The following is a 16,079-nucleotide window of genomic DNA, read 5'->3' on the forward strand; positions in this document are numbered from 1 at the left end:
TATTTAACTTATACTTTATTTAATTGCTGGACCATCAACACCTATAAGTGTTTTGCAGTAATAAATGGCATTCTTAAAGGTACTTCTGCTATCGTACTCATCATTTAAAGTCATTAAAAATAGTACCTGCAGATTTTATTTAATTGCAATCTTTCATTTATAAATTTCTATGTTACACTCAAAATTCGTAATTGCCGAGCGATAGGAACCTTCGACCATTCGATTCATGTATATATTCATATTGTATACTGTAGACTCAGCAGTATTTGGCTTGTAATGCAGCAACTACATATCCCAGTCCCTAGACAATGAAACCAGCCAAAAGTTTTAATATTTCAACTCTGAGTCTGAGGGTACATAGTTAAGGGCCACCATTAAACCATTAATTATTTGAAAGCCCACAAGTTTTAACCTCTGTGGCGGGAGCATGACACTTGTGTTATTCCTCGTTTCCTACGTATAGTGAAAAAATTTTTCTTCGAGTAAACTTGAGTTTTGGGACATGAAGCGAATTAGCTCAAAAATATGCCAGTAAGGATTTCTAAATATCTACTGATCTCCTCATAAGGGATACCACAGTTCTCTCTGTTATGCATTCCAAAGACTTCCAAGTTCCACTTCAGAAACGTTGATATTTCTGATTTATTATCTTCATTTCCCAAAACAATATTCTGTGTCTGATTCAAAATATGAGAAGTACACCACTTTTCTTGTGCTTATCTCTGTTGCACTGGATAGTACAAAAAATGCAAACTATTTAGTAGGCACAATATCTTAGACTTGTTTGCTTAATCATTGTGTCTAGCATCCTCTAATTTCAGGTGAAAGTATTTCCACTGATATTCTACACATAGTATCATACAAGTTAGCGACCTATGAGCCAACTACCCTTCATACAGCATTGTATTGTGCGTGGCCTCCTTCCTCACCCGCGAGCTACACGACCTCTGCCAATTGAAGAAAACAATCCAATGTAAACATAAACATGCAGAATTGTTTTCCCTCCCATCCCCAGTGGTGGTCATGGTTCTTGCTGGTGCAAGCCTTGCCAAAGGTAGCACTGTCACCACTAGCACTACACAGCTGCCACCAATCACGTGCTTCCAACTGCTGTGACACAGCTATACAGGCTGCCGCTCAGCTAATCTAAGCCAGATGCACACCAGGAGTTGCTCAGTGGCAGGTGTTGCTCGGTAGCCAAGTGCTGACCACCCAGTCCGTTAATACGGAGTTCCCTTTGTCAAGCACAGTAGCAGCTCATAAGGAGTTACTCTGTGAACAACCCTCCACAATGCCTCCATACGGAGCTCCCATTGCTGAGTGCATCGGTCTCTCTGAACTGATGTTCACCCACATCGAAATATGAAGGAGTACATAGCTGGCTGCCTGTTAAACTGCTGGGCCATCATCGAGTGCCTCTTCTGCATCACTTTACAGGCCGTCACCACCAACATCGTCACTGAGTTATCACCTTATGGGACACTATCTACTACAGATCTGCTCATAACCCAAGACCAGAGAGCACTTCGCAGTCCGTGTGTCAATCTGGTGGGCCATTGCTGGTGCCTTCACCACATCTCTTCAATAAAGTTTGACTTACTAAAGTTGATTGTTTTAGCTACCTGGGTTCATAACTAGTACCGTGTCATTCCAACCACTCAGCCATGAAAACAAAATTGGTGACTAGGATAACTGGTTTTTGAGTTGTTTTCCCTAGTGACACACTTAGTGCTCTCACACAGTTGCCTTTCTTTGGTGCATTTTTTCCAGGCTGTTGGTAATATTTCTGCTGTGACACAGCAGTCCTTTGTTGTTTCTCGCCCCGTCCCCAACGTGGCCACCACAACACTTGTCATTCAGGCTTTCAATGATGCCATGACCAGTCTTAATCCTCTAGCTGGAACAGTACTGCATGGCCTCTGTGATCCATGACTATTCTTGTCGTTGATCTTTTCTCCTCCTATGCTCCAGTGCTTTGGCACTTAACATCCTTCAGTCTCTTAACCCTGCTGTTGACCTTCCCTCTATTTGCAGTACTCACCTGCAGGCCAGCCGATGGCCTACAACGCTTCTAAGTCCCCTTCCGGGCCCTCTTTCCTGGTGGATCCTCTCACTTGACGTGACCTTTTGTCCCACTGTGTTCTCCTTCACCCCAGACGGCACTGACAAAGACTCTAACACCTGTCAATGCACAGTAAATGCACTGTTGATACATTTAACTTTGTTAAATTTAACTTCATATGAGTTCATTGTTCTATCTATCTGGATTCGTACCTAGTAGCATGTCATTCCCACTCGGTCATGTAAACAGAACTATCTATGAAGAATACAATGACAAATCTCAGGGTCCGCAGCTCGTGGTCGTGCGGTGGCGTTCTCGCTTCCCGCGCCTGGGTTCGATTCCTGGCGGGGTCAGGGATTTTCTCTGCCTTGTGATGACTGGGTGTTGGGTGATGTCCTTAGGTTAGTTAGGTTTAAGTAGTTCTAAGTTCTAGGGGACTGATGACCATAGATGTTAAGTCCCATAGTGCTCAGAGCCAGAGCCACAAATCTCAGGATACTAAGATAATAATGGAATTTCCAGAACGTGAACTGCTTGCCTGCTGATGAATGGTGGGTCACACACTGAGGGAAGAAAAAATTTAATAAAAGGTGTGTGCATCACTCCCCCCCCCCCCCCCCCCCCCACACACACACACACAAACAGCTCTTTATTTATCATTTATAACCCTTTAACATAAGCCCACTTTGTGTCTACTGTACCAAAAAATGTCCTCTTTACAAACCTCAAAGCACCTAATATCTATCTTTTCCCTTTCCTCTAAGGGGCATCTCATTATTTAGAATAATCTAAATTAATGTAACACTAATGTTTCCAGTAGATTCATCCACTTGCAATGGTTATCTTATTGTCTGTGTTAATAATTGTGCTCTGTACTATTACAGATGTGAAAATAGATCTAATGATTAAATGGCATCAAAATAATTAGTGTGGGGTTGGAAAATGGCATTTTTATAGAAATGTGGGTAAGTTACTATGCACTGCACGGAGAACACACCACCATGGCTAAGATATGAAACCAACACCCACAACAATAGTACAAGTTTATATGCCTACTAGCAGCTCCACAGATGATGAAGGAATTGACAGAATGTATAAAGAGCAAAAAGAAATTATTCAGGAAGAAGGAAATTTAATTGGATGGACTAAAATTTGGTAGCAGAAAAAGGAAAAAAAAGAAAGAATTGTAAGACATTGTGGACTGAAGAAATCAAAGAGGAAGCAACCTTGCACAATTTAATTATTCCTAACATTTGGTTGAAGAACCACGAAAGAGGATCCTATTCATGGAAGAGACCTGGAGAAACCAAAAATTTTCAAATAAATTGTATGAAGATAATACAGAGTTAAAGAGGGTCTTGCCTTACTGCAAGAATACAATTTTTGTTTTGTTTAATTGTTGTAAGAAGCTGTATCAACTTATAATTCACTATTATTATCTGGAAGCACAGGAAAAGTGCTTAAAATTCCATGACGGTAACACAGATTTAGAAACCAAATTCTAAAATGCAAAACCTTCCCATCTGCTGATGTACCGCCACAAATGAAGTTTCTAAGCAAATTATGCCTGAGTTTTATAAGTTCTTCATATTTAAGTCTGCAGGCGAAATGGAAGTAAAAAATTAAACAAGAGCACAAGTACAGATAATATTTACCAACCATACAATGCAGATGTACTGTGTGGCCATATGAGGTGGCTCTCACTTCAGAGTTACAATTACAATTCTTTGTAACCACCTTATATCTGGTAGCACCACTGATTTATTTTTCATACACTGAATAAAAATGCTTAGTATTCAAAATGACACAATATGTTCACATACAATAAATCTGAACTATAAGCAATGAAATTAATAACCAGGGCACTGAGTAGCACACAGAAACATAAATAAGTGCTGATATATAACAGCTAACCTTACGAACCTCCCTTCTTCAAAGAATACACAGACCGCAGAACCTGAACAAGCACTCTTCGGGTATGTGTATTCTGAAAAAGAACTCAGTTCACAAGATCAGCTACGATGTTCCAATTTTTTTAATGTGCTTATTTGCCACTCAATGCCTCTACTATATGCTTAGTATTATCTTCCTTTACTCTACTGCTAATCTTCGACTTGGGACATCGCAGTTCACCTAATGTGACCTATATGCATTACAATAAAATAAAAATTTGTTATGGTACTGACTTTGCCAACAGTTTCAGCAAGACGATTGACCCCAAACAGCAATGGCCAAGAGATTGACCGGCGATTGTGTGAGGAGCTCCTGCCCAAGTCAGCTTGCCGTAGTACTTCTACCAGAACAATGTATGATGCATGATAGAATGGAGGGCCTTCCTTGTACAGTACTGAAAAGTAGAGAACAATGCATTACTGTTAATATTCTGATGGAATAGAGGCCACTAAATCATTATTAACCCTGCTGTTCTGTTCATTTTTACTATACAAATGTACTGTTCAGGTCAATGTGGACTATACCATTTAGGAAGGACTTCTAATCACTTCTCCCACATACTACGAATTGTGGAGAGTTTATCAGTACGTCATCTTTCCTCTCTTGTCACAAGACATGTGACATTTAGAATGTTTCTAGGAACATGGTTGCTAGAAATAGATTTCGCTCAGTATCCTCATCCCACAAACTTTTTGTAGATTCCTCATGTGAGCAATACACACCCGAAAGGAATAGGAGTCCCAAGTATGAGTGAAAAAGATAATCATCCATGTTTGTCCATTGTTAACTGTAAACTCATTATCCCTCAATATTTGTCACCTCTATTATTTCATTCTGAAGTGCTGTCGAAAATAATATTTCAAATGAACTTTCTACATCACTTACTGTGCTGCTCCCATATCTAGTAACTCCCAGGGTACTCCTGATGATGTTCAAAGCAAGAAGGTGACCGTGTTGTGCTGGTGGTTGAAATTGCCATTCTATATTCTCATTTTTAGAACCAGAAGTCTGTACATTACTTTGAACAGACTGTGGACTGTCGTCAATGTCATCAGAATACTCACTCTGAGATGCATTACTGACATGGTCTTTGAACTCATAAAGTGATCCTTCGTCTGTTGAGCTATGTGCTAATCTTTCCAACTAAGTGTCAGTCAATGATGTAACCATCATGATGTCACAATTCAGACTGATCACAAACAATAGAGAACACAAACTGAGCAGAAACAACAGATAATTCTAACAGTTGACAAGACGTAATGACAAGTCCATTGTTGTAAATGCAGTACCTTTCTTGACTTGTTGAATGTTGAGAGTAAGTATGAACAATGAAAGTCATTACTACTATAAAATATGAGACAAGCAGAAAGTATTTGACTTTAGAGTAATCATATTAATGTTGGGTCACACTGACCCAAACATTACATATGTAACACTTATGGTTTAGGACCAGATGACTTAAAACGTTTTAACAACTTACTGCCCTTGTATTTTCAGAAGTCACCAAATGTCATAAAGTTATTTTGATATTTAAATTATAAGAAATGAAATTTATAACCATTTCGGTCATATGGACTCAAACAGAACAGCAGGGTTAATAAAGACTCACATAATAATTAAAGCAATTTACTGAGTGTATCTCAACTGTAAGTATATAACAGACCACAATTTAATGAAAGAGACTGATTGCAAATTGAACTAAATCAATTCCCTGGACAAATAGGCAACATATTTTCTGGGTATCATGCTGTAATCGTTTTATTTTTTTATCTTCATGATGTTCCACAACATATTTGTGTCCCTCTCCTTTCCCCACAGAATGAAAAACTAAACAGGTATTAGCAAATACATTGTTTTGTTTCCACCATGGAAAAAGGAAGATAATTAGGGCACAGTGTCCCAGAGCATACCAGGAAATTGCATCAGGAAAACCAACAGTGTAATTCTAACAAGTAAATGGTGAGAAAACATGGGTAGGCAGGAAGGCCAATCAACAGGTCAAACATAAGCAAAGGTCTAAAAGAAAATAAAAGCATGGATGAGAGATAAATAATCAGTAGCTGGGAAAATAAGCAACAAATTGTGGAGATGAAGGGGTTAAGCACAGCAAAATACAGTGCTCTCTGGCACCAGCTACAGGTTAGAAACTGCACACTTTGACACAATGAACAAAGCTCGTTAACAATGTACAAATCTCTCACTCACTCAATTGCCCATTACTTCACACTCGGGCATTCAGTGGCCGCAGTGGGGTGGAGCGAGTAACAAACATACAGCATGCGCAAAGTTTCAAACCATACTTTCAGAAGGTCATAACTGAGTAGTATCAGAATTATGGCCCAAATTTTAATGCAGGATAGACTGCTGCAGCTGGTATCTTCCAAGTGTGCTTTATTCTTCTTAAAATATGAGGTCAACCTGGTGATGTTTTCTTGTCAGTCCACATCCATAAAGGTGTTCTTTGTGATGTCTACGGAATACGGGGAAATAATAAGATCCAGGTGCAAGACCTACACAATCCAACCACCCAGCACTTACTATTCCAGTCCTGTCACAGGTTTATCGTACTCCATCAGGGTACAAGGCCCTGGGAGTAGACAACATTTCATTACAACTACTGACAGCCTTGGGAGAGCCAGGCCTAACAAAACTCTACCATCTCGTTTGCAAGATGTATGAGACAGGCGAAATATCCTCAGACTTCAAGAAGAATATAATAATTCCAATCCCAAAGAAAGCAGGTGTTGACAGATGTGAAAATTACCGAACTATCAGTTTAATAAGCCACGGACGCAAAATACTAACATGAATTCTTTACAGATGAATGGAAAAACTGGTAGCAGCAGACCACGGGGAAGATCAGTTTGAATTCCACAGAAATGTTGAAACACATGAGACAATACTGACCCTATGACTTATCTTAGAAAATGGATTAAGGAAAGGCAAACCTACGTTTCTAGCATTTGTAGACTTAGAGAAAGCTTTTGACAATGTTGACTGGAATACTCTCTTTCAAATTCTGAAGGTGGCAGGAGTAAAATACAGGGAGCGAAAGGCTGTTTACAATTTGTACAGGAACCAGATGGCAGTTATAAGGGTCGAGGGGCATGAAAGGGAATCAGTGGTTGGGAAGGGAGCGAGACAGGATTGTAGCCTATCCCCGATGTTATTCAATCTGTATATTGAGCAAGCAGTAAAGGAAACTAAAGAAAAATTTGGAGTAGGTATTAAGATCCATGGAGAAGAAATAAAAACTTTGAGGTTCGCCAATGACATTGTAGTTCTGTCAGAGACAGCAAAGGACCTGGAAGAGCAGCTGAATGGAATGGACATGGTCTTGAAAGGAGGATATACGATGAACATCAACAAAAGCAAAACAAGGATAATGGAATGTAGTCGAATTAAGTCGGGAATTCTGAGGGAATTAGATTAGGAAATGAGACACTTAAAGTAGTAAATGAGTTTTGCTATTTGGGGATCAAAATAACTGATGATGGTCGAAGCAGAGAGGGTATAAAATGTAGACAGGCAATGGCAAGGAAAGTGTTTCTGAAGAAGAGAAATTTGTTAACATCAAGTATAGATTTAAGTGTCACGAAGTTATTTCTGAAAGTATTTGTATGGAGTGTTGCCATGTATGGAAGTGAAACATGGACGATAAATAGTTTGGACAAGAAGAGAATAGAAGCTTTTGAAATGTGGTGCTACAGAAGAATGCTGAAGATTAGATGGGTAGATCACATAACTAATGAGGAGGTATTGAATAGAATTGGAGAGAAGAAAAATTTGTGGCACAACTTGACTAGAAGAAGGGAACGGTTGGTTGGGCATATTCTGAGGAATCAAGAGATTACCAATTTATTATTGGAAGGCAGTGTGGAGGGTAAAAATTGTAAAGCGAGACCAAGACATGAATACACTAAACAGATTCAGAAGGATGTAGGTTGCAGAAGGTACTGGGAGATGAAGAAGCTTGCACAGGATAGAGTAGCATGGAGAGTTGCATCAATCCAGTCTCTGGACTGAAGACCACAACAACAACAACAACAACAACAACAACAACAAGTACAATTTTGTATTCTGAACTTTTTCACACTGTTCACCATGTTTCCCCTCCTTTTTTGTGGTTTACTATTATTCTTTTGCTACTAGGTATAGCTATTTGTTCAAACACTGTGCTTTTAACAGTGTGAATATTGTAACTTCATTATGTATTTCCTCCTCTTTGGTTGTTTATCTACGTGTCACCACCCTAACAAAGTGTATGTTCAAAACCAACAACTTTTGCCTTGATTTTCTGTATGTGGTAAGTTTTTTGCAGGGTTAAGAGATGTTTTTTATTGTTGATTCTAGTTAGTTTCATGTCTTGTTCTCTAGTGGTTGGTTTGTGGTTATGTTCTCTTAGGTGTTCTGCAGATGTGGTGTGGTTTGGCCCCTTACGTCTAAGCTCTCGTATGTTCTTTGTATCTGACATCGAATGCTCTACCTGTTTGTCCCATTTGTTTGCCTTCACAAGTGTTACACTAGTTGATATATACCTGCTTTCTGGGATATGTCTCCGTTTTTTGTCAGTTTTGTAGTGTATTTATGTATAGAATTGTCTGTTGTGTATGCTACATTTATCCCCTGTCTTTTGAAAATGTTGGTGATTTTATGTGAGAGTTCGTGTTTTTATGTCATTCTTGTGTTTTCTTTCATCTTCTTCTGATTATTCTGTCTAGGTGTTATGGTAAGCGCGTTTGTGTTTGGTTCTGTCATGTTGTTGTCTGTGGTTTGGTGCTTTCTGCTTTATTTTACTTTTAATTTTGTTATTTAGCTTTGTGACTATGTTACTACTGCAACCGCTGTTTTGTGCTATGTGTATTATTATGTCCAGTTTTTTGGTAGTTTTCTTTTGTGAATGGCACTGTGTTGAATCTATGGAGCATGTGTCAAAGTGCTGCTTGCTATTTTGAGTGTGGGTGGTTCGAGGATTGGGGAATGATAAGGTCCATTGCTGCGGGTTTACGCTAAATTTCAATTTTTGTTTTTTGATTGTTATATCCAGAAAATTAATTTAGTTATTCTGTTCTCTGTCAATTGTGAATTTTATATTTTTATGTCCCTTCTTGATGTCAGTGTGTAGTTTTTCAATTTTTGTTTGTGGTTAATCTGTTAAGCAACGAATGTCATCCATATACTTGAACCAATACAGTATGTTGTATTCTTTTGCTACTATTTTTGTGAAAATGACCTGTTCAATTGTGATTTACAAAAATATTTGCTAAGGCTCCTGAAACTGGGGACACCATTGGTAATCCCTCTTCTTGTAAATAAAATTCATTATAGAAATGGAAGTAATTCTGTTCTGTTATGAGCTTCCTTAATCTGTTCATCAGGGAGTTGACTAAGTTTTCAGGTTCTTATCTATGATTTCTATTGTTTCTGGTACTGGTATCTTGGAACACGTTTTCTACATCAAATTAGAGTAGCATTGCTTTGTCTGGGATTTTTATATATTTATTTGTTGTATTAGCTGTGTAGTGTTTTAATGGTTCTGTGTTCTTGTACTTTGAAATTTTCTGGCAGTAATTTTTACATGTATTCTGCAAGCTGGTATGTGGGGAATTTTCTGGAATCCTGGTCTCACAGAAAGATTTTGTTTGTGGATCTTTGGTTGGCTTCGGAGGACAGGCGCAGTGGGATTAATCTGTGCCAACTTTCAGTTCTCCATGTTATCCAGCATGGTGTCTACATTTTTCAGGGTGTTTTTTACTTTTGTCTGGAATCTGTTTGTTGGGTCTGATTTTGTAATGTTGTTTTGTGAAATGATTTCTTGTGTTTTTCCAATGTATTGTTCTCTGTCTATCAGTACTACTGTGTTCACACTGTCTGCTTTAGAAATGATAACATTTTCATTTTGAAGTTTTCTCTTAAGTTTTCTGAGTGTTGCAGATTCTGTGTTTTTGTGCAGTTATGTTTTTATACAGGTAATTATATTATGTATTTCTTTTTTTTTAGTTCTGTAGTTGGTCCAATGTTGACACTATTGGTTTCATTCCTATCTTGCCTTGTCAAAACACTTCCTGCTTCTATAATTAGATTTTCTATGTATTCTGCAGAGGATGGCCACACAAAAAAACTTGTTATTCACTCCATGCCAGACATTTTCATGTGGTCCATACCAGAAATTCAGAGGACTCTGTTTCTGAATTTACATAGTATTTCTGAATTTACATAGTATTTTAATCCTTTCCCCAACAGCTGTCTTTCTTTACTGCTTAGTTCTGTGTCTGTAAGGTTCACTAATCTTGGGTAGAATTTGTGCGTGTGTGTAAAGGTATTGTATTGTGCCTGTAGTTTTTTGAGTTGGTTGCTCTTTCTTCTATGAACTGTTTCCTTTCTTTGTACAGCAGTTTTTGTGTTCCTTTTGACCTTGTTGAGCAGATGGGAGAAAACTGTCAAACTATTAATGGTGTTTGCAAGTTGTAAATGTGTCTCATATAACTCGTAATTTAGTTCTTGTTTTGTAGGGTATAGGAATTTGATTTCATATTTTAACCACATTTTCTGAGTGTCAAGCATTGCTTGTTGGGTGCTGGGTGAACTGTTTTTAATCTTTACATTGATATGTTTAGACACAAGATCGTTACAATTGCATATTTTGTTGAATTTTATTTGTTGTGTGGTCTTATGAATGTTCAGCTGGATTCTTCTGAATTTCTGGTAGAGATCACATGAAAATGTCTGGCGTGGAGTGAATAACAAGTTTGTTTGTGTGGCCATCCTCTGCAGAAAGCACAGAAATACTTGGTTTTGTAAATAAAACTACCCTTTCTTACTGCAACTTCATTTATTTTTCCCAGGCGCATTTTGCCTTTTACTTGCTATAAGGCATCTTCAGCGGAATCTATAACGATACAGTTTTGTTATTTTTAGATTATCGAACATTTCACGTCACATGAGAGGAAATGCGGATCACAGCAAACTTTAAGTAATTACTTACTCAAATAAAGAAACATGACACGAACTGTTTGATAATCTAAAAATAACAAAACAATATCATTATAGATCCCACTGAACGTGCCTTAGAGCAAGAAAAAGGCAAAATGCCTCTGGGAAAAATAAATTAAGTTGCAGCACGAAAAGGAGGTTTTATTTACAAAAAAAGTACTAATGTGACTTCTTTACAGTAATTAGTAATCTGTCTTTTCCTACATTGCCGATATTTCTACCTGGAGTTTTCATTGTTTAACTTCAAACAAATGCTAGGATGGTTCCTTCAATCAGGCCAAAGTTAATTTCTTTCTCCATCACTGTGCAACTCAACTACTGCTCCACCACCAGTGATCCCAAGGCCAATGAGATGTTAAAACTCTGATATTCCATCCATATTTTTATACAGTAATATGGATTCACACAGATAGCAATAAAAATGTTTACTTAAATGCCTTCATGCATCTTTCATTATTTTAATCTCATATTCACGCTCTCCAAATAACCAGTGTGCATGGAGATGAAGAATATATGCAGATTCCTTCTTGAAAATCATTTCTTAAATTTTCTAAATGTGTTTTGTAAGATTTTCAATGCATTTTTTGGAGAGTTTGACAGCTGAAATTTTACAGCATTTGAATTACTCTCTCCAGAACAGTAAATAAGCTTGTGACTATTTAGTAGGTAGGCAGGTATGCAGGATAGCTGTCAAGTTTGAAAATGAGGAGAGATGTAGGCCTAGTGACAAACTTCAGCTGTGAGGGTAGGTCATGAATCATACCTGGATAGCTCAGTCAGTAAGAAACGTGCCTATGAGAGATGTGGTCCTGGACCTGGGTCCACCTGACACTCAGTTTTAATCTATTATCAAGTTTCAAAACAGAACACATTCCACTTCAGGGTGTAAAATTAATTCTAGATGTCTGTTGCCATCCCCACTATTCTACTCTGTAAACATTTCATTTCCTTTTTAGTTCAATCTGAAATGAGTTTTACACATCTGAGTACTAGTTCATGATAGGCCATACAAGTGTATGAATAGATCTCTTAATAAACAAATTTCAGTCTGCGATTGGGGATCAAAGCTTGTCAATGTACCTACAACAATGACTATGTAATCATACTACTTCAGCACAAGATACGTCGCTATTTCTAGATCTGTATTTGTAGGTCATGGCAGACTCCAGCTGTAATTCGTTAGTCCTCTATTCAAACACTATTATATATTTACATTCCATGGAGTGCACCACTTTAGGGCATAGTCTATTTATACTTTGGTGGGAAGTCCAAATACAGATCCTTCTCAGGTTTTGGAGCTTGGTCACCAAATATCTAGATATCAATGTTAGTTATTAAAATTCTTCTGAAAAAGAGGACATTAAAATTCAGGATAGAAGGGAGCCTATAAATTAAACACCTGCGGTAAGCACAGAGTAATTAGTCTCATTTCACATGCAGCTAAAGTTTTAAATAACATATTTGGAAAGGTAATGGAGGAGAATTTGGCTGACGAGCAGAAATACAGGTACAACATCTGCAATAGGGATACTACTATTTTTTTTTTTGGGGGGGGGGGGGGGGGAGGAGTGTTATTGAGTAGGGAGAAGGCTTATAAATATGTTTTATAGACATGCAAAAGGCTTATGATACTGTGGCTTGGGATTAACTTACAACAATAACAAGGGAAAAGAGAGTGAACTGAAAGAAGCTGGTGACATAAACTCATTACATTTAAGTCAAGAAGTGTCAGTGAGAGTGAGAGGGGAAAGGAGTTAATTGAGTCTACCGATCCTATGACAAAATAATGATGTGCCATTTGACTTCATACACGCACAAACAGAAAGAAAGCAGAACACTGACAATATTCTTTGCATCTAATATAGCAAAAAATATATTTTTTGGAATGTAGGTTATGGTGACAGACTGATTTGTAGCGCAACGCGACGTCTTGGTTATGCTGAAAGCTGACCACTTGGTTTTGGTTGTGAGTTAGTAAAGCAATGTCAAAGGCTTTAATTAATATGGAGAAAGTACCAAGTGGACTGAACCATGAAAAGGAGTAAGACAAGGCCGTCTGAGTAGTGCTCAAAAGATGGCAAGCGGGAGAGGGTGGGGTTGGGACTCAAGAAACAAGAAAATGGTGTCTGAGGTTTGCAGATGAAATTGTCCTTCTAGTGACAAATGAAAAAGAGTTGCAGGAGATAGAGCATGTCATTGAAGCTAAGGGAAAGAGCTACGGAATAAATATCAATACAAAGAAAGAAAGAAAGCAAGGGCACTAGAAGAAAAGGAAAGCATAAAGATAATGCTGAATAGAGAAACTTTGTAACACATGGAAAGCTTTATTACCAAGTAAAAAGAATAGAAAGTGATGAAGTGCAGCACAGAAACTAAAACCACTGTAGAGTTTTATATGGAGTGTCCTATATAGTGCTGAGACATGGTCAATGAAGAAGAAAGATAGAGCAAGGCTGGAAGCCTTTGGGATGTGGACATGGAAGAGGATGGAAAAAATAAGTTGGACATATAGAGTGAAAAATGCAGGGATACTGAGAAGAGCAGTAGGGCAGAGACAATAAGGTATTTGACTGTTTTCTGGAAGCTATCTTAAATGATTAATTATGTCATTTTCTAAAATGCTGTTTTGCTCTTGAATTTCAGTATTCTTTTGTAAAAACAGAAACGAAATTCAAATAATTTGAACACCCACTAAAACACTCCATTTGAGTCAAGTGATGCCTGTGATGTCACTGGCTAACTCACCGCTCCTGCTGTCATAATGCTAATCTACAGTGATGTCTTGTTTTGGAATTTACGTTTTGGAAAATGGGTTATAAATGGTGTTTAGTACCATACTGCACAAATACATCAACAAAAATTCCTGAACAGTTATTTTTGAGTGTTCCAGAGAATTAGAAGATGCGTACAATGGGGTTGCACTGTACCAGCAAATTTCCAGCACATCGACACACAAATTCACTAACGTAATTGAATGTGTGTTGCACTACGAAGGTAACATTAACTTAACTCCGAGATATGCTCTCCGGCTCTTTCAACAAAAGATAGCACTTCAATGAATGAAATTAGATTCCTACTTAAGATCGTCATTTTACCTTACTACATCTCAGTTATTTGGAAGCTCAGGAATTAGAGCGATAACCGTATAGATTGCTGGTTCAAACCTAACCTGAAAGAACATATTAACTTATTTGTGAAACAACTCGACAGTCATCTCATATGAAAACCAAATCACAATTACAAAACTTCACCACACTGCTCAGAAACAGAATACGAGGGCAATCCCAAAAGTAAGGTCTCCTATTTTTTTATAAGTACACAGACCTGTTTATTTCTACAATGGTTTACATCAGTTTACAGCTTGAACATTTAGCTATTTTTTGACATAATCACCATTTCTGCCAATGCATTTTTGAAGACGCTGCAGCAGTTTTTGTTTCCCTAGGTTAAAAGAACATTTGGCCAGAAAGTGATTCAGCTCCGACGACGAGGTGAAAGAAGAGGTTCATAACCTTCTGAACAGCATGGCGGCGAGCTGGTATGACATGGGCATACAAAAACTTCCATAGCATCTACAAAAATGCATCGACAGAAATGGTGATTATGTCAAAAAATGGCTAAATTTTCAAGCTGTGAACTGATGTAAGCCATTAGAAATAAGCAGGTCGATGTACTTATAAAAAAACAGGAGACCTTACTTTTGGGATTACCCTCATATTATTGTGTTTTCCTTCCTGTTCACATGCACTCACATTTGCAATTGCTGTTCACACACATCATGTTCAAAAAGATATTTTCTAGTTAATGTAACCACACACTTTTTATTTTATAGGAACTATGGGTTTACCTTCGTACTGCCTAGCCAGGAACCTTATTGTTTAAACTTTTGCAGTGTCATCATCTTACATAAAGATGTAGTTAGTCTGCTTCAGACACTAATGTTAGTTTACACTCACAAACATCACAGCCCTTACGTTTGTATCACTGCATGTTTTACACACTGTTGTCTGGTTCTCAGATTAGGCTAATGTGAAACTGTATGTAAGACATCCCTTGATAAAAACAGCTGCTATACAATCAGTTCTTGCTAAAGCTATTTTCATATTCTGTGTAAAACTTTAAAAAAATATATGACCTTTCCAGGATTCGAAAATGTGACCTGTTGCACTGCAGTCCTATTTGCTATCTATTGCACCACAGAACACCTGAGAGATGCACCCTCTCTGCTTAGCGTCTTCTACACAGCAAATCAGCATCAAGTTTTACCAACAACATTTTTTTTGTGCTTTGGGTTGTAGCTCATGATGTACTCAACAATCTAGTTACAATACACGGACCCATTTGCAAAAGATCTGCAATTCCTTAGTTTTGATCAAATTTAATGATGTTGCAGGGACGGGAGAAAAGAATTTCCATTGTTGCGCGCGCACACACACACACACACACACACACACACACACACACACACACACACACACACACAGAGGTTATTACTGACACACTGGTCATACCGGACTCAAGAGTCCATTACCGCAGCGACATATTTCTTGCACATATCACCGCTCTAAATGGGTGGAGCATAAACTATCAACTTTCGCAAGAGTTCACTATTAACATTCACGAAATTCCTATCTACTGTCACTTAAAAGTTGTAATTGCATTTTCCATCAGTATATAGCTAAACTATTGGCAGTAAAAGTACATAAAAACCTTGCAACTTTGGCGAATGCTCCTATAACACAAGTATGGTTTTGTTTTGTTCCTAGTCTGTAACTTCACCAGAGCATCAGCCATTAACAGAGTGTTTTTGATCACATGACGAGAGATCTTGATATTTAATGATTTTTAAGCTTTAATTATAAACAAATAAGATATATTTTGTGACAATGTTGACTGTAAATGCTACTTAAATGTTACAATCAATCACAATAACAACAATCTGAAACATATTTTCAATATAGATAAATAGCCTATTACTGAATGTTAGGAAAAGGAGGAAAAGCATAGCACAGAAGAAACATTAAAGAAGAAGGAGGGTTTAGAAAAACAGTTTTAGAAGGGCACATGTAAT

The 16,079-nt window shown here is 37.7% G+C and overlaps 1 protein-coding gene across 2 annotated transcripts in view; it reads right to left on the reverse strand.

Moving 5' to 3' along the window:
* Window positions 1–16,079, reverse strand: part of LOC124595908 (tRNA-splicing endonuclease subunit Sen2) — a 52,030-nt gene that overhangs the window by 19,127 nt on the left and 16,824 nt on the right. For both annotated transcript variants that reach the window (XR_006978258.1, XM_047134820.1), the window contains exon 3: window positions 4,249–4,409. Coding sequence is in view for 1 of the 2 variants with exons in the window: in XM_047134820.1 (XP_046990776.1) it covers window positions 4,249–4,409 (161 nt within the window). In the remaining variant the exon portion in view is untranslated. The remainder of the gene's footprint in view (window positions 1–4,248; window positions 4,410–16,079) is intronic.

The sequence above is a fragment of the Schistocerca americana genome, chromosome 2 (assembly GCF_021461395.2).
Source record: "Schistocerca americana isolate TAMUIC-IGC-003095 chromosome 2, iqSchAmer2.1, whole genome shotgun sequence".
Taxonomy (NCBI): domain Eukaryota; kingdom Metazoa; phylum Arthropoda; class Insecta; order Orthoptera; family Acrididae; genus Schistocerca; species Schistocerca americana.